General features: G+C 39.9%; 1 protein-coding gene across 13 annotated transcripts in view; it reads left to right on the forward strand.

Moving 5' to 3' along the window:
* The window catches only part of LRRC49 (leucine rich repeat containing 49), a 232163-nt gene that overhangs the window by 101611 nt on the left and 107514 nt on the right, over positions 1-23038 (forward strand). Inside the window, exon 1 of one of the 13 annotated variants that reach the window (XM_057488940.1) lies at positions 15943-16091. The exons of the other annotated variants lie outside the window; for them this stretch is intronic. Within the exon in view, the coding sequence (XP_057344923.1) occupies positions 15958-16091 (134 nt within the window). The 5' untranslated portion in view covers positions 15943-15957. Of the gene's footprint in view, positions 1-15942; positions 16092-23038 lie in introns of those variants that run through there. 13 annotated transcript variants of the gene reach the window in all.

The raw sequence follows: 23038 nt of genomic DNA on the forward strand, positions 1-23038 counted from the left end.
GTGCAGTGAGCTAGTCAACCAGGGCTAGGTTAGAATCCTGGCCTCATTTTATCCACAGGGGGTATGACTTTATTCAGTTCTCTCTAATCCACAGTCATATGCCAGAAGCATTCTGACTTTTATACTGGCCAAACTGGGGAATTGAAAAGACTATGGGTGGGCTTTATAATACCCACCTTTTCCAGTTCCTGGAGTGTTTCTCCAATTTCTTTATGCTCTCCAGGCAATTTGTATTGATTGGTGGTAGTCACCCACTGGGGCGCAGGGAAGGCTATAGGGAGGTGCCTAGCATGTCCCCTGAGAACTGCCTTCTCCACACATAGTCTCAGTCTGAGCTCACCTGCAGTGGTCTGCAACCATAGGCCCTGCAGGAAATCTATCCCCAAAATAGACTCAGAGATGGGAGAGATATACACAGTATACACCTTTGGTGATAGACACCCTATTCCCAAAGGGATTTGGGATTGTTTCACTCTGAAAATCTTACCCCCATATCCATCTATAATAGTGGGGGTCCTGGGAATCTGCTCAGAGTCGCCATAAATCAGTGAACATTCAGCCTTTGTATGTACCACAGCCAGGACATGTATGTTTACTGGGGACCAATGGACAGACATTTCAACGTGTGGCCTCCAGTCCTCCCCTGTCCCTCAGGGAAGTTACGTAGACCTTCCTCTCAATCAAACCATGTTACTAAATCATCTTCCTGAGTGGGTTTAGGTGAGGTTGGCTCACTCTCCAGCAGGAAGTCTTGCAAACACACAGGCCAGACTTGTGGCTCTGTCTCTGGCCTCTGCCTGTCCATTCTCAGTGGCTGGAACTGCTGCTCTCCTTTCAGTTGTTGCCAAAGTTCCAGTAAGATTGTATTTCACTTTCATCTAATTTCCTTCTGTCTGCTCCTGCCTATATTAAATCAACCCACATCTGGGTCCTTGTATCCTTCATGAGGCTAATTAAATTCTTCCACTGAGACCTTATTTCTTTCCATGCTCTCATTGCTTCAGCCTCTCCTGAGTCTGCTACTGTAAGAGTCACCTTACTTATGGGCTGCCCTAAGTGAGGGTCAAGAATGTCCACTAGAGGCCCAAAGACATATGTGTAGCTCTTTGAAGCACATTTATCATCCCTGCAGTAAAAGGCTCCTCATCTGGGCCATAATTTTCTGGACTACAGATGACATTTTTCATGTCTAGCTCCCATAATTTCTGTTGGAGCTCACCATTTATCTGCCATCTAGCAGAGGAATATGGTAAATCACCCTGATTGGGTCACACAGCATGAAGCATAGTCATAAGCCAGTCAGGGAGGGAGTGACTTCCTGCAGTCTTATGTCCCTTTTTTAATTGCTGCCTCAAGGCAGGATGAACTGTCAGGGAAGCCAGCTTTCCCGTCTCTGATCCTAACAGAACAATTCCATCCACCCCTAAGTCCCAAAGACACAGAAGCCAAGCTGATATTGACTCTGAGGGCTTCTGCAAAAACTGGGAGCCCAAATCCACCAGCTCAGCCTGAGTATAGGGGAGGAGCATAGAGTGCTCCACGACCTGGGGAGGGGCTGCTCCTCTCCCAGAGGAACCCTTGGTTGCTGCATCTTTATTTTCTTCACAACCACTTGGTTTGCCTTCAATTGAGGAAGGGTTGGTGCCTCTGGCACCACCCTTTTGTCTTTCCCCAGCTCCTCCATTTTTGGGGCCAATAGCATCTTTCTCTCCACTCTCCCAAGTGCCTCCTCTGCTACACCCTTTACCTTTTCTAAAGTGCCTCGCAGCAGTGCCAGCTTAGTCTTCAACAGCTCTCCTACCTTCACCTCAATACCTCACAGCTGGCATTCTTGTGCTGCATCTTCCTGTGCTTCCCTCAGGAGTGTCTCCTTCTCCTCCATGGCCTCTGCCTCCTTCAGAGCACCTGGCAGCGCTGCTGTCTCATTCTGTAAAGAATCTTTGACCTCCTCCCCTGGATCTCACAGCTCTGTTCTCGCACTGCCTCTTCTTGTGCTTTTTGCAGGGGTCCATCCTTCTCCTTCATGGCCTTTACCTCTTTCATGGTACTTCACAGCAATACCATTTCATTTTTTAACAAATCTTTTATTTTCCACAGCACCTTGCAATGGCATTCTTGTGCTTCCTCCTCTCTTATCAATGCCATTTCATTCTTCAGTGAATCCACAGCAATTTGCAGCTCGTGTTCTTGTGCTACCATTTCTTGTGTCTCTTTCAGGAGCACGTTCTTCTCATCCATAGACTTTTTTAATAGTGTGAGAAACAGCCAACCCACAGTTCCTACTGCCTCATGGGCACTCTGTTTCTCAAAGGACCTCCTTATATATCAAGGGCTACCTCTACTGCCCCAGGTGTCACCTCCACCTGCCTTTAGTCCTGGGGTGGGGCCCTGACCTCTAGGAGGCAAGCCACCTCAAACCACATACCAACTGGGGGACACTTGACTGTCTCCCCACTAATAGGGGCAGCCCGCTGAAGCACCCCTCCCATAAGGGCAGCCTTTTCTGTTTCTTAGTTAACAGTGAATCCTGCCAATATCGCCAATTGTCTTACCAATGGGTTTCAGCTGCGGCAAGTTCACTGGTTTCAGTGAGACTGAGGAACAACAATGGAACGTTCTTGGGGTAGAAGGATTTGTTACCAAGCTTGTTCTCCCAGTGATAGGTCAAGCACTAGAATCATGCCTACATTCAAGTCTGTAATCCTCCTTCCTCTCTGCCTCCACCCAGAGCACTGGGTAGAGCTCTTTAAATAGCGTCTCAGTCAATAACAGCTTATTGCTTACAAATGTGGGTACAGTAGCCTAGCAGCAGGCCAATTACATCATCAAGTAGTTAGGTTCAAGTGAGGATCCTGGCCATAGGAACTTCAATTTTCCACACAGTACTTTTATTGGGATCTCATTTAAATTTACAAATTAGCAGAACTTTCTCTCTCTCGTGTTGTTCTTCTATTCAGGAACAAGTGATGTATTTCCATTTATTTAAGTCTAATTTTGTACCATTCACATGTGTCTTACAATGTTTTTCTCATATAGATTTTGCACATTTCTTAAGCTTATTCCTAAGTATTTTATTGTTTTTTGTGAATATTATAAGGGGGTTTTCTCTACATTATCTCTTCTGTTATTGTTTGTGCATATGAATGTTATTAACAGATGATTTCTCTGTGAATTTTATATCTTGCTACCTTACTTAATTCTTTTATTGTTTGGGCTTGTTTTATCACTGCCTCCTTAGGGCAGCACTGTCAATAGAACCTTCTACAATAATGGAAATATCTTGTACCTGCTCTGCTTAACATATTAGCCACAAGTAGCTATCTAAATGTAAATTAAAGGACAAGAAATAGTAAGTGTTGGCAAGGATGTCAAGAAAAGCGAACCCTCCTACACTGTTGGTGGGAATGTTAACTGGTCCAGCCACTGTGGAAAGCAGCATGGAGGTTCCTCAAAAAACTAAAAATAGAAATACCATACAACCCAGGAGTTCTACTTCTGTGAATTTAATCAAAGAAAAAAAATAGTTAATTCAAAAAGATACATGCACACCTGTGTTCAATGCAGCATTCTTTACAATAACAACGATATGGAAGCAACCCAAGTATACATTGATAGATGAATGGATAAAGAAGATGTTGTACATATACACAACAGACTATTACTTAGCCATTAAAAAGAAGAAAATCCTTGAAATCTGCAACATGGAGGGACCTAGAAGGTATCATGCTAAGTGAAATAATCCATGCAGAGAAAGACAAAGAGGATAAAATTTCACTTATATGTGGAATCTAAGAAACAAACAAAAAAGAAATAGACCTACAAATATAGACAACAGACTGTTGGTGACCATAGAAAAGGGAGTAGGGGAATATGTGAAATAGGTGAAGGGGATAAAGAGGTACAAACTGAAATTTTAAAAATAAGTTAACAGTAATATTATAATATCTTGATACAATAATGGGGTAACTACCATTATAGTGGCAAGCATCTGGTAATGTATACAATTATTGAGTCACTATGTTGTATATCTGAAACCAACACAATATCGTATACCAACTTTATTGCAATAAAATAAAACAGATTAAAAGATAAATTTAAGTTAAAAATTAAATAAAATCAACTGTTTCAGTCACACTAGCCTCACTTTAAGTCTCCAATAGCCACGTTGTCTAGGGGCTACTACATTGGACAGCACAGCTCTGTGGTTTTCCAGGTATACTATATGTCATTAGAAAATAAAGATAGTTTTACTTCTTTTCTAATTCTTATACCTCTAACTTATTTCTCTTATTTAGTTGCATTGGCTATTACCTTCAGTAAAATATTGAATGGCAGTGGACTAGTGGGCACACCTGCCCTGTTTCTGATCTTAGTGGAAATGCCTCATATGTTTCCATATTAAGAAATACAGCTGGCTAGCTTTTTTAGGTCTTTGATCTTTTTATCATATTAGTAAAGGATCCATTAACTTCTATATTCTTTTAAAAATGGGTGTTGAATTTTCTCAAGTACTTCTTCAGCATCTATGGAGATATCCATATGATTTTCTTCCTTAGAGCAATTAATATTATATATTAATTAAAGAATATGTGTTCTATTTCTAGAATATTTCTATTCTAGAAATGCAGTTTTATTCAATATTCGGACTTATTTTATAATCATATTCATGATTCTTTGCAAGCCAGTGGTCTCTGTTTCACCTACCTAAGTCTGTTTTTATAGCCCAAAAGCAGCCGTGAACAATAACACATCAATGAATAAGGAGGGTTATGTTCCAATAAAACTTTATGGACACTGAGACTTGGATTTCATATGATTTTCACATGCCATGACACATTATTCTTCCTTTCATTTTTTTACAATCATTTAAAAACATGGAGAATGTTATTAACTTGTAAGTCATATAAAAACACTTGCTAGGCCATATTTGTCCTACTTGTCTTTCTGCAGCACTTTATTTTAGACAACTCTCTTCTATATAGCATATAGTTGGCTCTTGCTTTGTTAATCAAATCAAAAATCTTTTTCTTTAGTAGGTTAGGCCATTCATACTTATTCATATGTCTTCCTTGGGTCCCTTGTGTTGGGAGATCTGTGCACCTCCATGGCCTGAGAGACTATTTCCTTCCACAGATTGGGGAAGTTTTCAGCAATTATCTCCTCAAAGACACTTTTATCCCTTTTTCTCTCTCTTCTTCTGGTACCCCTATAATATGAATACTGTTCCATTTGGATTAGTCACACAGTTCTCTCAGTATCCTTTCATTCTTAGAGATCCTTTTTCCTCTCTGTACCTCATCTTCTTTGTATTCCTGTTCTCTAACTTCTATTCCATTTACCGTTTCTTCTACTACATCTAATCTGCTTTTAAATCCCTCCATTGTACGTTCCATTTCAGGCATGAAATTTCTTAATGATTGAATCTCCATCCTAAATTCATTCCTGAGTTCTTGAATATTTTTCTGTACCTCCATGAGCATGTTTATGATTTTTATTTTGAACTCTCTTTCAGGAAGATTAGTGAGTTCAGTTTCATTTGGCCCTTTTTCTGGTGTTTCTGAGATTTTTGTTTGAACCAGGTTCATTTGACATTTCATATTTGTATGTGGCAACCTCTAGTGCCCAGAAGCTCCAGTCTCTGGAACTGCTCAGCCCCTGGAGTTATGTCAGGGGTTGCAGGGGAGCAGTGCTGGTGCCCTGTTTTGTGAGGTCTGCTCTATTTTCCAGGTGTATGCAGTCTGGTGCAGCCTTCTTTCCTGTTGCACTTTTAGGATTAGTCGTATTAACTATATTTTCATATTACATGTGGTTTTGGGAGGAGTTTTCTGTCTCAACTCTCACACCACCATCTTCAATACTGTTTTGTTTTTTTTATTAAGGTATTATTGATATACACTCTTATGAAGGTTTCACATGAAAAAACAATGTGGTTACTACATTCACCCAAATGATCGAGTCCCCTGTCATACCCCATTGCAGTCACTGTCCATCATTGTAGTAAGATGCTACAGATTCACTATTTGCCTTCTCTGTGCTTCCCCATGCCCACCCCACACCATGTGTACTAAACATAATACCCACCCGTAAATCCCCTCTACCTCCTTCCCCACCTGCCCTCCCATACCTCTCCTAACTGCTAGTCCCTTATTGGAGTCTGTGAGTCTGTTACTGTTTTGTTCCTTCCATTTTGCTTCATTGCTATACCCCACAAATGAGGGAAATCATGTGGCACTTGTCTTTCTCCACCTGGCTTATTTCACTGAGCATAATATCCTCCAGCTCCATCCATGTTGTTGCAAATGGTAGGATTTGTTTCTTTCTTATGGCCAAATAGTATTCCATTGTGTATATGTAGCACCTCATCCTTATCCATTCATCTACTGATGGACACTTAGGTTGCTTCCATTTCTTGGCTATTGTAAATAGTGCTGTGATAAACATATGTCTTTTTGAATCTGAGAACTTGTAGTCTTTGGGTAAATTCCTAGGAGCAGAATTCTCAGGTCAAATGGTATTTCTATTTTTAGTTTTTGAGGAACCTCCATATCACTTTCCACAATGGTTGAATGAGCTTACATTCCCACCAGTGGTGTAGGAGGGTTCCCCTTTCTCCACATCCCCACCAGCATTTGTTCTTCTCAGTCTTTTTGATGCTGGCCATCCTAACTGGTGTTAGGTGATATCTTATTGTGGTTTTAATTTACATTTCCCTGATAATTAATGATGTGGAGCATCTTTTCATGTGTGTGTTGGCCATCTGAATTTCTTCTTTGGAGAATTGTCTCTTCATATCCTCGGCCCATTTTTTAAGCAGGTTATTTGCTTTTGACTGTTAAGATGTGTGAATTCTTTATATATTTTGGATATTAACCCCTTGTCGGGTATGTCATTTACAAATATATTCTCCCATACTGTAGAATGCCCTTTTGTTCTGTTCTTGGTGTCCTTTGCCGTACAAAAGCTTTTTAGTTTGATGTAGTCCCATGTGTTCATTTTTGCTTTTGTTTCCCTTGCTTGAGGAGATGTATTCAGGAAGATGTTGCTCACATTAAAATTCAGTAGACTTTTGGCTATGTTGTCTTCTAAGAGTTTTATGGTTTCATGACTTACATTCAGGTCTTTGATCCATTTTGAGTTTACTTTTGTGCATGGGGTTAAACAGTAATTCAGTTTCATTCTCTTGCAATTAGCTGTCCAGTTTTGCCAACACCAGTTGTTGAAGAGGCTGTCATTTCCCCATTGTATGTCTATAGCTCCTTTATCATTTATTAATTGATCATATATGGTTGGGTTTATATAAGGGCTCTCTACTCTGTTCCATTGGTCTGTTGTTCTATTCTTGTGCCAGTACCAAATTGTCTTGATTACTGTGGCTTTGTACTAGAGCTTGAAGTTGTGGAGCATAATCTCCCATGCTTTATTCTTCCTTCTCAGGATTGCTTTGGCTATTCGGGGTCTATTGTGGTTCCATATGAATTTCAGAATGATTTGCTCTAGTTCATTGAAAAATGCTGTTGGTATTTTGATAGGGATTGCATTGATTCTGTAGATTGTTTTAGGCAGGATTGCAATTTTGACAATATTAATTCTTCCTATCCATGAGCATGGGGTGTGTTTCCATTTATTGGTGTGTCTTTAATTTCTCTCATGAGTGTCTGTAGTTTTCAGGGTATAGGCCTTTCACTTCCGTGGTTAGGTTTATTCCTAGGTATTTTATTCTTTTTGATGCAATTGTGAATGGAATTGTTTTCCTGATTTCTCTTTCTTTTAGTTCATTGTTAGTGTATAGGAATGCAACAGATTTCTGTGTATTAATTTTGTGTCCTGCAACTTTGCTGAATTCAGGTATTATATCTAGTAATTTTGGAGTGAATTCTTTAGGGTTTTTTATGTACAATATCATGTCGTCTGCAAACAGTGACAGTTTAACTTCTTCTTTACCATTCTGTATGCCTTTTATTTATTTGTGTTGTCTGACCATGGTGAGGACCTCCATAACTATGTTGAATAAAAGTGGGAGAGTGGGCATCCTTTCTTGTTCCCGGTCTTCAAGGAAAGGCTTTCAGGTTCTCGCTGTTAAGTATGATGTTGGCTGTGGGTCTGTCATATATGGCCTTTATTCTGTTGAGGTACTTGCCTTCTATACCCATTTTGTTGAGAGTTTTTATCGTGAATGGATGTTGAGTTTTGTCGAATGCTTTTTCAGCATCTATGGAGATGATCATGTGGTTTTCGTCCTTTTCTTTGTTGTGGTGGTGGATCATGTTGATGGATTTTCTAATATTGTACCATCCTTGCATCCCTGGAATAAGTCCTACTTCAACATGGTGGATGATCTTTTAGATATATTTATGAATTTGGTTTGTTAATAGTTTGTTGAGTATCTTTGCATCTATGTTCATCAGGGATATTGGTCTGTAATTTTCTATTTTTGTGGTGTCTTTGCCTGGTTTTGTTATTAGGGTGATACTGGCTTCATAGAATGAGTTTGGAAGTGTTCCCTCTTCTTCTACTCTTTGGAAAACTTTAAGGAGTATTGGTATTAGGTCTTCACTAAATGTTTGATAAAATTCAGTGTTGAATCCATCTGGTATGGGAGTTTTGTTCTTAGGTAGTTTTTTGATTACCAGTTCAATTTTGTTGCTGGTAATTGGTCTGTTCAGGTTTCTGTTTCTTCCTTTATCAGCCTTGGAAGTTTGTATTTTTCTAGAAAGTTGTCCCTTTCTTCTAGGTTATCCAGTTTGTTAGCATATAATTTTTCATAGTATTCTCTGATAATTCTTTGTTATTCTGTGGTGTCCATAGTGATTTTTCCTTTCTCTTTTCTGATTCTGTTTATGTGTGTAGACTCTTTTTTTTTCCTCGATAAGTCTGGTTAGGGGTTTATCTATTTTGTTTATTTTCTCTGGGAACCAGCTCTAGATTTCATTGATTCTTTCCATTGTTTTATTTTTCTCAATTTTATTTATTTCTTCTCTGATCTTTATTATGTCCCTCCTACTGACTTTGTGTTTTTAATACCATTTAAATGCCCCTATTCCCCTGTTTTATTTTTATTAATTGAGATATAATTGACATGTAACACTGTGTTAAGTTTAAGGTGTTTAATGTGGTGGTTTTATACTCCTAGATATTGCAAAATTATTATCACCATAGCATTAGCGAGCACCTCCATCATTTCAAATAATTATGGTTTCCTTCTTGTGGTGAGAACAATTAAGATCTAGTCTCTAAGCACTTTGCAGTTTATAACACATAATCTTGACTGTAATCACTATGCTGTCCATTAGATCTACAGTCATCCATTGTCTTATTTCCTTCTTTACTATCATGCATTTTTAATGGTATCCTTTAACACTCATGTATTGCCTACACAATAATTATGGGCTTATTTTACATTCCTCTTTTCTTTTCCCACCTTCCATTTTTTAGCTGCATCATTTCTGCTTTCCTGCACGTAGGACATGTTATGTATACTACATAGCATGTTGTTCTTCACCTAGGTTCCTGACTTTATTTTAGTCATAGATCTACCTTTAATTATTGAATGCTCATATCATTCATCCCTTTTCTAGTGTCCTCAGTCATCTCTTAGTAGATGAAGTTCATCCAGTATATTCCTTAGGAAGGGCTTATGGGTACAGAATACTCTGATATCTTGCCTGTTTTAAATTTTTTTCTATACCTTGATACTTAAAGGACAGTTTGTCTAAACATAAAATTCTTAATTCACTGATTTTTTTCTTAAGTTTAAAAAATATTTAGCTCCATTGTTACCTTGTATTGTAAGTTGTATTTAGGGCATCTAAGGCCAATCTGAATTTCACTTTTAATCTTTGTGTTCAAAGGTTTTGAGGGGCTTTTTTCTTTTCTTTTTTAAGTTTAATGGTTTGGATATGTTTTCAGACTATCTTTCTGGTTCAGTTTTCCCAGGTACCTATTTAACCTTTTCAATATGTACATTTTGGTCTTATTTCCAGAAAGTTCTCTTGGGTTGTAGTTTTGAATACTTTGTTTTGTTTTTATCTTTAGGGTCTGTTATTATACATACTTGTTTTCTCCTTTGGCTCTTTCTTCTATTTCCACCACTTAACTTCTGACCTATCTTATTTCTTTGCCTCATTTTTGTTCTCTCAGATTTTTCTCTGGCTTTCTTCAATGTCTTTTAGTAAAATTTTATTTAGATCTATTCTCCTTTGGGGACTTTGTAATTTAATCTTTGATTCTGTTATGACTTTGTCTTTTTCATTTCATTCCTAAATTTGATCAACTCTCTTTTTCATTTCTTGTTGTTTACTGTCCATTTCTGTTTTTAATTTTTAAATTTCTTATGCAAGGTAGTTTTTCATTTCTCTAAAAATGCTACTTGAGGATATGCTTACAGTTTTCTTCGTATTTTTGGGGGGAGGGTGATTTTTCATCACCTTGAGTGGGTTTGATTTTCTGTTCTTACAATACTCCATGAAGGTTTGGTCTGTTTTTGTCATTTTATTTTGTGGGCTTGGGTGAATAACAAGAATGTTAGGTCAAGGATGTTTTCTTCTGTCTGTGTAACAAAGTACAGTTTGTGTGTGGAAAAGGATTGTGTGTCATCATTCATTTTTGTTGGTTTTCTTTTATCTTGTAAGCCTCTTCTATTTTTTGGAAAACTGTAAGGAGAATGGGTATTATGTCTTCTCTATATGTCTGATAAAATTCAGCGGTCAATCCATCTGTCCTGGGGTTTTGTTCTTGGGTAGTTTTTTGATTACCGATTCAATTTCATTGCTGGTAATTGATCTGTTTAGATTTTCTGTTTGTTCCTTGGTTCGTCTTGGAAGGTTGTATTTTTCTAGGAAGTTGTCCCTTTCTTCTAGGTTTTCCAGCTTTTTAGCTTCTCTATATTCCTGTTCTTCGATTTCTATTCAATTAACAGTCTCTTGCACCTCATCCAGTCTGCCCTTAAGTCCTTCCAGAGACTGTTTTGTTTCTGTATTCTCCCTCCTGACTTGATCTCTTATCTCTTGCAGATTTCTCTGCAGATCCATGAGCATGGTTATGACCTTTATTTTGAATTCTTTTTTAGGAAGATTGGTTATATATATCTCCCCAAGCCCTCTCTCAGGGTTTGTCTGGGTAATTCTGGAGTGTACTGAATTCTTCTGCCTTTTCATGGTGATAGAGGTATTTGCAGGCAGGTGGCATGTGTGTCAGCTGGGAGAACAAAGTCCCTTCCTGCTTGCTGGTCACCTTGCCCTTCTCTGCTGCCTGTGCCAGTTACTTGCACACCGGTGTCAGCGTCTAGGCTAATCCCATGAGCTTCCATGGGCGGGGCAGCCCAGAGCCCTGCCAGGAGTGGGCTGCTTGCTGGATGTGCTCTCCTGTGAGTATGGTGCCCCTCCACGCCTTGTGCCAGCTTCCTCTGCCTGCGCCGGGCAGCTGCATGTGGCGGCGGCCTCTGGCTCTGGCCTGTGTGGCTGCACGCCAGGAGGAGACTCTGGGTGGCTGCTGTGGATGGAGCCACTCTCTGGCTGCTCGGCCACTGTGGTGGGGCTGCTCTGGCCAGGTGGTATGAATGGGGGGGCTTGTTATCACCGTGAGCAGCTTCAGAGCTGTGTTGCCACCCTGAGGGCTTAGGCGCCTGACGTTCCTCAGGATTCCCAGCTTGCTGGGCCGAGTGTGCCGGGATGACTCTGTCCAGCTGTGAAGCCCCTGTCCCTTTAAGACTTTCAAAAAGCACTCACTTTTCTTTTGTCCCAGGGGAGCAGCCTCTGGGGACCTGCTCACAGATTTTACTTTTCTGCTTCCCTAATATCCAGTGCACCATGCAATGTGTGTCTGAGCTCCCAGTGCAGATCACTAGGGCTGGTTATTTAGCAGTCCTGAACTTCCACTCCCTCCCTGCTCCGACTCCTTTCCTTCTGCCGTTTAGCTGGGGTTGGGGGAGTGCTTGGGTCCCGCCAGGTCATGGCTTGTATCTTACCCCCTTCGTGTGATGCCGAGTTCTCGCAGATGTAGATGTAGCCTGGCGGTTGTACTGTATCCTCTGGTCTCTTTTAGGAATAGTTGTATTTTCAAAAATATATATGGTTTTGGGAGATTTCTGCTGCCCTACTCACACGCCATCTTTTCTCCTCCCTCTTATCATGTCATTTTATCCTTTTTGTTAATGTGATGTATCACATTGATAGATTTATGGATATTGTACATCCTTGCACCCCTGGACTTAATCCCACTTTGTCATGGTGGATGATGATCCTTTTGATGTATTTTTGAATTTAGGCTGCTAATATTTTGTTAGGATTTTTACATCTACATTCATCAGGGATACTGTCTATAATTTTCTTTTTTTTTGTAATTTTCTTTTGTGTCTGTCTACTTTTGGTATTAGAGTGATAGTGGTCTCATAGAATGAGTTTGGAAGTATTCCCTTCTCTTCTAGTTTTTAGAATACTTTAAGAGAGGTGACTACTAGCTTTTCTTTAAATGTTTGGTAGAATTCAGGTGTGAAGCCATCTTTACTTTTGTTTGTTTGGAGTTTTTTGATTACCAGTTCAATTTTCTTACTAATTGGTTTGGTAAGATTCTTTGCTTCCTGGGTTAGTCTTGGAAGGTTGTACTTTTCTAGGAATTTGTCCATTTCTTCTACTTTGGCCAATTTGTTGGCATATAATTTTTCTTTGAATTCTCTAATAATTCGTATTTCTGTGGTGTCAGTTTTAACTATTACTTTTTCATTTCTGATTTTGTTTATACTGTGTCCTCTCTCTTTTTTTCTTGATAAATCTGGGTTGGGGGTTGTCTATTTTGTTTATATTCTCAAAGAACCAGCTCTTGGTTTCATTAAATTTTTTCTCTGTTTTATTCTCAATGTCTTTCTGCTCTGATCTTTATTATGTCCCCTCTTCCACTCACTTTGGGTTTTATTCTTCTTTTTCAAGTTTTCTTAGTTGTGAGTTTAGATTATTTATTTGCAATTGTTCTTGATTCTTGAGTAGGCCTGTATTGCTCTGTATTTCCCTCTTAGAACCACTTTTGCAGCATCCCACAAATTTTGTAGTATTGTGTTTTTGTTTTCATTTATCTCCCTATATTGCTTGATTTCTTCTTTGTTCATTGATCCATTGATTATTTAGAGGCATGTTGTTTAGCCTCCATGTGTTTGTGGGCTTTTTTGTTTTCTTTCTGTAATTTATTTCTAGTTTCATACCATTGTGGTCTGAGGAGTTGCTGGATACAATTTCGATCTTTTTGAATTTATTGGGACTCTTTTTGTGGCCTAGTATGTGATCTATTCTGGAGAATATTCCATGTACACTTGAGAAAAATGTGTATCCTGCTGCTCTTGGGTGGAATGTTCTGTAAATATCAGTTAAATCCATCTGATGTAATGTATTGTTCAGTGCCTCTGTATCCTTATTTATTTTATGTCTTGTTGATTTAAGTGGTATGTTAAAGTCCCTTAATATGACTGAGTTGCAGTCTGTTTCTCCCTTTTGTTCTCTTAGTATTTGTTTTACGTATTTGTCTGCTTCTATGTTGGATGCATACATATTTATAATTGTTATATTCTCTTGTTGGACTGATCCCTCTATCATTATGTAATGTCCTTCTTTGTGTCTTGTTAACTGACTTTGATTTGAAATCAATTTTGTCCAGTACAAGTTCTGCTACTCCTTTTTTCTCCCTATTCTTTGCATGAAATATTTTTTTCCATTCCTTCACTTTCAGTCTATGTATGTCCTTAGGTCCGAAATGAGTGTCTTGTATGCAGCACTGGGTCTTGTTTATTTATCCATTCTGCCACACTAGGCTTTAGATTGGTGCATTCAGTCTATTTACATTTAAGGTAATCATTGATAGGTATGTACTTACTGCCATTTTGTTTTCTGGTAGTTTTTGTAGTTCATCTCTGATCCTTTCTTCCTCTCTTGTACTCTTCTCTTGTTATTTGATGGTTTTCTTTAATGTTTTGATTGTATTTCTCTTCTTGATTTTTTGAGTATCTATTATAGGCTTTAGGCTTTAGTTACCATAAGGTTCATGGATAGTTTTTAAAATATATAACAACCTGTAATAAGTTGGAGGTCACTCTATTTTGAACAGTTTTCAAGTACTTCCTTTTAACTCTTCTTCCTCCACACTTTATGTATTAGATGTCATAATATGCATTTTTTGTGTATTCCTTGACTTGTTTTGTGTATAGTTGATTTTACTACTTTTGTTTTTCTTTTTTAACTTCATACTGTTTAGTTAGTAATTGGTCCACTACCTTTACTGTGAGTTTATTTTCACTGATGAAAAATATGTAGTCTTAAAAATATTTCCATCTATACAACTCCCTTTGACATATTCTTAAGGCCTGTTTAGTGATGGTGAATTCTTTTAACTTTGGGAAAATTTATTTTAATCTGGGAAAATTTTAATCTCTTCTTTAATTCTGAATGATAACCTTGTTGGGTACAGGATTCTTGGTTGAAGGTCCTTCTGTTTCAGTACTTTAAATATTTCATGCCTGTCCCTTCTAGCCTGTGAAGTTTCTGCTGAGAAATCTGCTGATAGCGTTATTGGGTTTTCTATAAGTCATTTTGTTGCCTCTCTCTAGCTGCTGTCAATACCCTCTCTTTATCTTTAGTCTTTGTCATTTTATTTATTATATGTTTTGGTGTTGTCTTCTTTCCTTTTGTCAGGGGCTCTCTATGCCTCCAGGACCTCGGTGATATTTCCTTCCCCAGACTGTGGAACTTTTCAGGAATTATTTCTTCAAAGGGACTTCCTGCTTCTCTGTCTCTCTCTCTTCTCCTTCTGGTACTCCTATTATGCAAATATTGCTTTGTTTGGAGTTGTCTCACAGCTCTCTTAGCATCCTCTAATTTCTAGAGATTCTTTTTTCTCTCTGTACCTCAGCTTCATTGTTTTCCTATTCTCTAATTTCCATCTCATTCATTGTGTCCTTTATTTGTAGCAATTATTATTCATTCCCTCCATTGTATTTTTTCATTTCAATTACTGTATTCTTCATCTCTTATTGGCTCTTTTTCAAATCTTCTATTTGTTGAAGTTCTCCTTGAGATCAGTTCTTTTCCACAGTTCAATGAGCATATTTATGACTGTTACTTTGAAATCTTTATCAAGAAGATTGGTAATCTCCATTTCATTTAGCTATCTTTCTCATGTATTACCCTGTTGCTTTTGTTTAGAACAAATTCCTGGGCCTCCTTACGTTGGCTGGATTTCTGTGTTTCATCCATAGTATTAGATTGGTCCAATATGCCTCATGGTCTAGAGAATAATGGCTTTATGACGAAGGCATCCAGTGGTGCCCAGAATGTCAGGACTCTTCATCTGTACCTGGTTCTTCTTTGCAGTGGAGCCAAAGTTGCTGTTGGCAGGTTGTGTGTGGGGCTGCCTTTCTGCCTATCTGCCAGCAGTGGCTGCTGTCTGTCAGCAGAGGTCCTTTATGGGCCATACAGTGGATATGTCTGCTGAGATCATTATGGGTGGGGCCTCCCTCTACCTGCCAGGCAATGATGGCTGTGCTGATGGGCCAGCAGGAGCAGACACAGAAGGGAGCACAGAGCATGGCTGGGCCACTAGCAAGGAGGAAAGGGCATTTGGAGCTAGCTCCCACAGGCACCTCCCCAGTTCGACTGAGAGAGGGCTGAGAACATTGGCAAAGCCTCCACCTGCCTGCCAAGCAGTAAGGTCTGACCAGTGATGTGCCAAGAAGGCCAGGCTGGTATTGAGGGATGTGCCTTGGGGCTGAGCCACCAGTGAGGGAAGTAGAGCATATGGGGCTGGCTCCCATGAGCACCCTACCAGTTGGGCTGAGGGAGGGCTCAGGCAGCATCATCAACCTGCCCTTTCTCCTCCAGATAGGGCTCTGTCCAACTCCCACTCCTCTGGCATCCTTCCTGCTGCTGATAATATTTCACACTGCTACCTCTGTGTGCTGGGTCTCAGCAGGACCAATGGAGTATGCCTGTCCTCCACAACCAGAAGGAGTCTCAGCCTTCCATGGTGCTCCAACTCTCCCAGGTGTTCAGTCCTGTTAATTACCAAAGCCTGATGCAATGTGGACTAGTATACCCAGAGCAGATCTCCAGGGCTAGGTGTGCAGAGGTCCTGAGTACTTATCCCCTCCCTGTTCTGTTCCTCTCTCTCCTGCTTGTGGGCTGGGATGTGGGAAAGGCTTGTGTCCTGCTTGATTGCAGCACTGTCACTTTACTCTTATCTGTGTGGTATTCTCTTCTTCACCAGGTGTAGACAGTCTGTTCTGCAGTCTTTATGCCATTTTCAGGGTTAGTCGTATTTCTATAGTTGCTTCCTTGGTGTGTATGTGGGAGGGGGTTTCTGTCCCCTTTCTACTCCACCATTTTTTCCGCTGCTACATTTAAAAGTCTCCTAATTATGTAACAATACTCATGTAGGCTAGATAGCTGGCACTTGGAGTTACTACTTGTGAACCTGAATATGTGGAAATACTGTGTTGCTCATGAGTCAAGGAATATATAGATTGGTTTTATATGTATTTTGTCTTCTTTCATAAGTTCAGTTGGCTCTCTCTTCATTTCTTCTTGTTTATTTTATTGTCCATTTCTGCTTCTAATTTTTAAATTTCTTATTCAAGGTGGTTTGAATAAGAAATGACTATCTATATCTCTATCTATGTATATCTATATATCTATCTATATCTATCTATATCTAAAATAAGATGATGTCATTCAGTTAGAGGAAAGCACCATGGTTCCTGAATGAATACATTATTCTTGTTATTAATCTCATGACTTGGCTATGAATTTCAATGAGAGATGTCATAAGTCTTTTGTTCCAATATGAAAAGATAAACAGCAGTGCTGCATTATGCTATTTGAAATTGGTAAGGTTGCAATAATGAATATTTGATGTTTTCATGAAATCTCTGGGGAAATTATGTTGTATTTCCAATTCCAATATCAGTTTCACTCTGAAATCTTGACCATCATTCTTTCTGGTTCATGCGACAAATGAAATTTAATATACCATCTTCATGATATCTGCCATTTCTGTAAGAGATAGCTACCTTTGTCAGTTCATGATTCAGAAAGAGAAGAAAGTGATGGATATGGATATGTAGATCAAACCTAAAGATATGCATAAGTGTTATGGGCTGAATTGTGTCCCCCAAAATTCATATGTTGAAGTCCTAACTCCAGTACCTCAGAAAATGACTGTATTTGGAGCTAGAGCACTTAAAAAGGTAATTAAGGTAAAATGAGGTCATATAAGTGATCCCTAGCTCAACATGCTTAGTGTCCTGATAAGAAGAGATTAGGACACCTACACACACAGAAGAAAAACTTCATGAAGACACAGGGAGAAGGTATCCATTTACAAGCCAAAGAGAGAGGACTTAGGAGAAATCAGCCCTGCTGACACCTTGATCTTGGACTTTAAGACTCCAAAACTATGAGAAAATTAGTTTCTGTTATTTAAGCCTCCCAGTTTGTGGTGCTTTTTTAACAGCCCTAGCAAACTTAGATTATAAGGATGCCCATCACAGAATTTTGAAATAACAGCTCAAAATGGAAACAACATAATTGGCCAACAATAGGGGCATACATATACTGATTTCCAAGACTACCTATCCTACCTCCTCTGGCAATCTCTTTGATGGTGGTAAAGGACAGCAAGAGTAGTCAAGGATGTAGACCTTGCCAAATCGTGAAAATTATCGGTAGAATGAACTCGACTGTCTTAGAGTCTTTGGTTTCCTGTGCAATGGGTAGAATAGCAAGACACCATAGATTAAGACATTAGTTTTATTTATGCTGGTCAAAAATATACCAGAGGAGTCAGAGAAGCCAAGATGGCAGTGTGAGTAGGGGAGTGGAAATCTCCTCCCAAAACCATGTAGATTTTTGAAAATATAACAAATACAACTATTCCTAAAAGAGAGACCAGAATATACAGTACAACAGCCAGGCCACATCTACATCTGTGAGAACTCAGCATCTCATGAGGGGGGTAAGATAGAAGCCACGTCCTGGCGGGACCTGAGTGCTCCTCCTACCCCAACTCCCCGGCAGGAGGAAAGGAGTTGGAATGGGGAGGGAGTAGAAGCCCATGGCTGCTACATACCCAGCCCTAGTCATCCACACCAGGAGCACAGGCACACAGTGCATGGTGTGCTGGGTACTAGGGAAATGAAACAGTAAAATTTGTGAGCAGATCCCTGCAGCTGGCACCCCTGGGACAAAAGTAAACCGAGTGCTTTTTGAAATCTTTAAAGGAACAGGGGCCTCACAGCTGGATGGAAGCATCCCAGCACACTCCACCCAGCAGCTGGAAATCCCGGGGAAATTCAGGCACTCCAGCCCCCTGGGAGGCAGGGCAGCTCTGAAGCCCCTCACAGTGATAAAGAGCCTCCCATCCATTCCCCCTCCGGTGCAGCCCCACCATAGCAGAGAAGCAGCCTGAGAGTGGATGCACCCACAGCCACCCAGAGCCTCCTCTGAAGCCACACAGGCCAGACTCAGAGACCCCGCCAGTGCACACAGACAGAGAAAGCCGGGACAGGGTGCCAAGAGTCGCCGTTCTTGCAGGAGAGCACACCTGGCATGCCTGCCCCTCCCCGCAGGACTCTGGGCTGCCCTGACAGCTGCCCCTCCTGTGGCAGCTCAGGAAATAAAAATGGAAGCTGCTTCGAGGAGGCAAACGTGACCAACAAGCAGGAAGGGACTCTGTTCTCCCACCTAACACATGTGCCAACTGCCCACAACTACCTGTATAGCCATGAAAAGGCAGAAGAATCTGATCCAGTCCAGAATCACCCAGACAACTCCTGAGAGGAAGCCTGGGGAGATAGATTTAACCAATATTCCTGAAAAATAATTCAAAATAAAGGTCATAACCATGCTGACCATAACCCACAGCTAGCATCATACTGAACAGCAAGAGGCTGAAAGATTTTCCTCTGAGATTGGGAACAAGACAGGGATGCCCACTCTCCCCACTGTTATTCAACATGGTACTGGAGGTCCTAGCCACAGCAATCAGACAAAACAAAGAAATACAAGGAATCCAAATTGGTAAAGAAGAAGTTAAACTGTCACTATTTGCAGATGACATGATACTGTACATAAAAAACCCTAAAGACTCCACTCCAAAATTACTAGAACTAATATCAGAATTCAGCAAAGTTGCAGGATACAAAATTAACACACAGAAATCTGTGACTTTCCTATACACTAACAATGAACTAGCAGAAAGAGAAATCAGGAAAACAATCCCATTCACAATAGCATCAGAAAGAATAAAATACCTAGGAATAAACCTAACCAAGGAAGTGAAAGACCTATACCCTGAAAACTACAAGACACTCATGAGAGAAATTAAAGAGGACACTAACAAATGGAAACTCATCCCATGCTCCTGGCTAGGAAGAATTAATTTCTTCAAAATGGCCATCCTGACCAAAGCAATATACAGATTCGATGCAATCCCTATCAAATTCCAGCAGCATTCTTCAGTGAGCTGGAACAAATAGTTCAAAAATTCATATAGAACCACCAAAGATCCCGAATAGCCAAAGCAATCCTGAGAAGGAAGAATAAAGTGGGGGGGATCTTGCTCCCCAACTTCAAGCTCTACTACAAAGCCACAGCAATCAAGACAATTTGGTACTGGCACAAGAACAGACCCACAGACCAGTGGAACAGAATAGAGACTCCAAACATCAACCCAAGCATTTATGGTCAATTAATATTTGATAAAGGAGCCATGGACATACAATGGGGAAATGACAGTCTCTTCAACAGATGGTGCTGGCAAACTGGACGGCTACATGTAAGAGAATGAAACTGGTTCACTGTCTAACCCCATACATAAAAGTAAATTTGAAATGGATCAAAGACCTGAATGTAAGTCATGAAACCATAAAACTCTTAGAAAAAAACATAGGCAAAAATGTCTTAGACATAAACATGATCGACTTCTTCATGAACATATCTCCCCAGGCAAGGGAAACTAAAGCAAAAATGAACAAGTGGGACTATAACAAGCTGAAAAGCTTCTGTACAGCAAAGGACACCATCAGTCGAACAAAAAGGTATCCTACAGTATGGGCGAATATATTCATAAATGACAGATCCGATAAAGGGTTGACATCCAAAATATATAAAGAGCTCACATACCTCAACAAACAAAGAGCAAATAATCCAATTAAAAAATGGGCAGAGGAGCTGAACAGACAGTTCTCCAAAGAAGAAATTCAGATGGCCAACAGACACATGAAAAGATGCTCCACACTGCTTGTCATCAGAGAAATGCAAATTAAAACCACAATGAGATATCACCTCACACCACTAAGGATCGCCACCATCCAAAAGACAAACAACAGAAAATGTTGGTGAGGTTGTGGAGAAAGGGAAAACCTCCTACACTGCTGGTGGGAATGTAAATTAGTTCAACCATTGTGGAAAGCAGTATGGAGGTTCCTCAAAATGCTTAAAATAGAAATACCATTTGACCCAGGAATTCCACTTCTAGGAATTTACCCTAAGAATGCAGCAGCCCAGTTTGAAAAAGACAGATGTGCACCTATGTTTATTGCAGCACTATTTACAATTGCCAAGAAATGGAAGCAACCTAAATGTCCATCAGTAGATGATTGGATAAAGAAGATGTGGTACGTATACACAATAGAATATTATTCAGCCATAAGAAGAAAACAAATCCTACCATTTGCAACAACATGGATGGAGCTAGAGGGTATTATGCTCAGTGAAATAAGCCAGGCGGAGAAAGACAAGTACCAAATGATTTCACTCATCTGTGGAGTATAAGAGCAAAGAAAACTGAAGGAACAAAATAGCAGCAGACTCACAGAACCCAAGAATGGACTAACAGGTACCAAAGGGAAAGGAACTGGGGAGGATTGGTGGGAAGGGAGGTATAAGGGTGGGAAAAAAGAAAGGGGGCATTACAATTAGCAGGTATAATGTGGGGAGGGATATGGGGTGGGCTCTACAACACAGAGAAGACAAGTAGTGATTTTGCAGCATCTTACTATGCTGATGGACAGTGACTGTGAAGGGGTATGTGGGGCGGGACTTGGTGAAGGGGGGAGCCTAGTAAACATAATGTTCTTCATGTAATTGTAGATTAATGATACCAAAAAAATCCAATTTGGGTATTTATGATATGCAAATAATCAGAGAGTGCATAGAGGCTGTACTCAGGTCACTACAGCACAGTGCCTGGTGACCCACTTGTGGTGATGGAAATAAAGAAGGAAGGGAAAAGACGGGATATTGCCTGAGATAGCCAATTGTCTATTAATCAAAGATTGACTAAACCATTATACATGAATATCCTGTTATAGACTATTTATGTCTATGTATATGATGTGATAAATCAGAATGCAAACACTGTAAATGTTGCCTTCAAGGATGTCTGCGTGTGTTTCATATGCTCAGAAACAGAACTGGAGCACATTCCATGGTGATTTCTGGGTATGGGAATTACATGTGATCTTCATTTCCTTCTTCATATTTCTGTATTCCCAAAGTGTCTGCAACAGACACCCTACTTCTACCATCAGAATAGTCATAAAATGTGACTAGATAATTTTTTGAACTGGTCAGAAAAATGTGAACAAAAATAAAATTAGCTTTTTGTGTGTGTGCTGGACTCCATGCACTGTGTTGGGGATACAGAGAAGAGTCAGATGCAGTTCCTAAGTCCTTGAACCCAGAGATCATTGGAGGAGACAAATTTCGATAAATGCAATGCAACATAAAGTATTGGCTAGGATGATAAATAAGAGAGCAGCAAAAATGCAAAGGGAAAGCACTCACTCTGTTCAGGGGAGGTGAGCAAAAGCATCACCAAGGAGGGGTTATTTGAACTGTGCTCTGATGAGAAAGAGGAGTTTTTCAGGAGGCCCTAGTCAAAGTAGGGGCATTTCCCACAGCCAGATCAGCAAGAACAAGGGAAGGAGAGCAAGGTGTCATCAGCGTTGGAGAGCAAAGAGGGAGGCAATGAAGAAATGTACTGTATGGCCACTAACAGTTGTGGATTCCATCCTGTGGGGAATGAGGAGCCCAGAGCAGATTTGGGGGAAAATGAATTCAGTAGTAATATTAAGGACAGCCTCAATCAGACTCCAGCTAAGAAAGCTTACTTAAATCATTTTTTAAGTTAGTCATCTTTGGTGTTTTGTTTGGTTTTTTCATTAGGATGATGAAATTATGGATCACTCCCTTTTTTTCTATTCTCCCCTTTTTATATATGCTGTCCTGTTGCTAAATTCATTTCATAATTTAAAAAATTTGGGCAACACTTTTATAGAGTGTCAACCAAGTTTTGCTCTGCAGATGCTATCTCTTCTTATGATTGAAAAGTATGAATCAGGTTGGAAATGGCTTCTCCCAGAAAAAATTTCTCATCAACCAGAACATTGAAAACTTCTCCCACAAAGGAAATCGTTGCCTCTTCTCAGTGGGCTTCCAGTCATTCAGCCATGCATCTTCTATGTAGGTGTGAACATATCTGCAGCCTGCCTTTTTCACTTACCATAAGCATTTTCCCATATTGTCTTCCATTCTCTGAAATGCTCCATCAAATGTTCCTTAATCACCCATGAGCAGATGCTCTATGACTTACTTAAATATCCCCCCATTGATGGGCTTGTAGTTTGCTTCCAGTGCACTTAAAATAAAATAAGTCTCCCATGAACTTCTTTATATGTCAGCTTATTTTTTGGAATCAGCTATTAGAAAAGGGAACTTGGGATAAGGGTGAATGGAATCAGTCCCAAAGTAGTTAAAGAATATGGACATATCTAAGACCCTTCACACATAATGCCAAATTGCTTTCATGCGTGGGGTGTTACCATTCACACTCCGTGTGCAATATGTTTTTTAGCTGCTGCTGCTCTTTTTCATGTCAGCTTGCCTGGATTTTAGTTCTGTGTCTAACAATCAGGGGCAAGTCCCACTTCATTTCTGTCCTTCAACTAAGGAAGGGTGGAGGTGGGAGGGGGAGGGGTGGTCTTGCCGCTAAAATGTTTGTTTCT

This window comes from Manis pentadactyla, chromosome 11 (assembly GCF_030020395.1).
Source record: "Manis pentadactyla isolate mManPen7 chromosome 11, mManPen7.hap1, whole genome shotgun sequence".
Lineage (NCBI taxonomy): Eukaryota > Metazoa > Chordata > Mammalia > Pholidota > Manidae > Manis > Manis pentadactyla.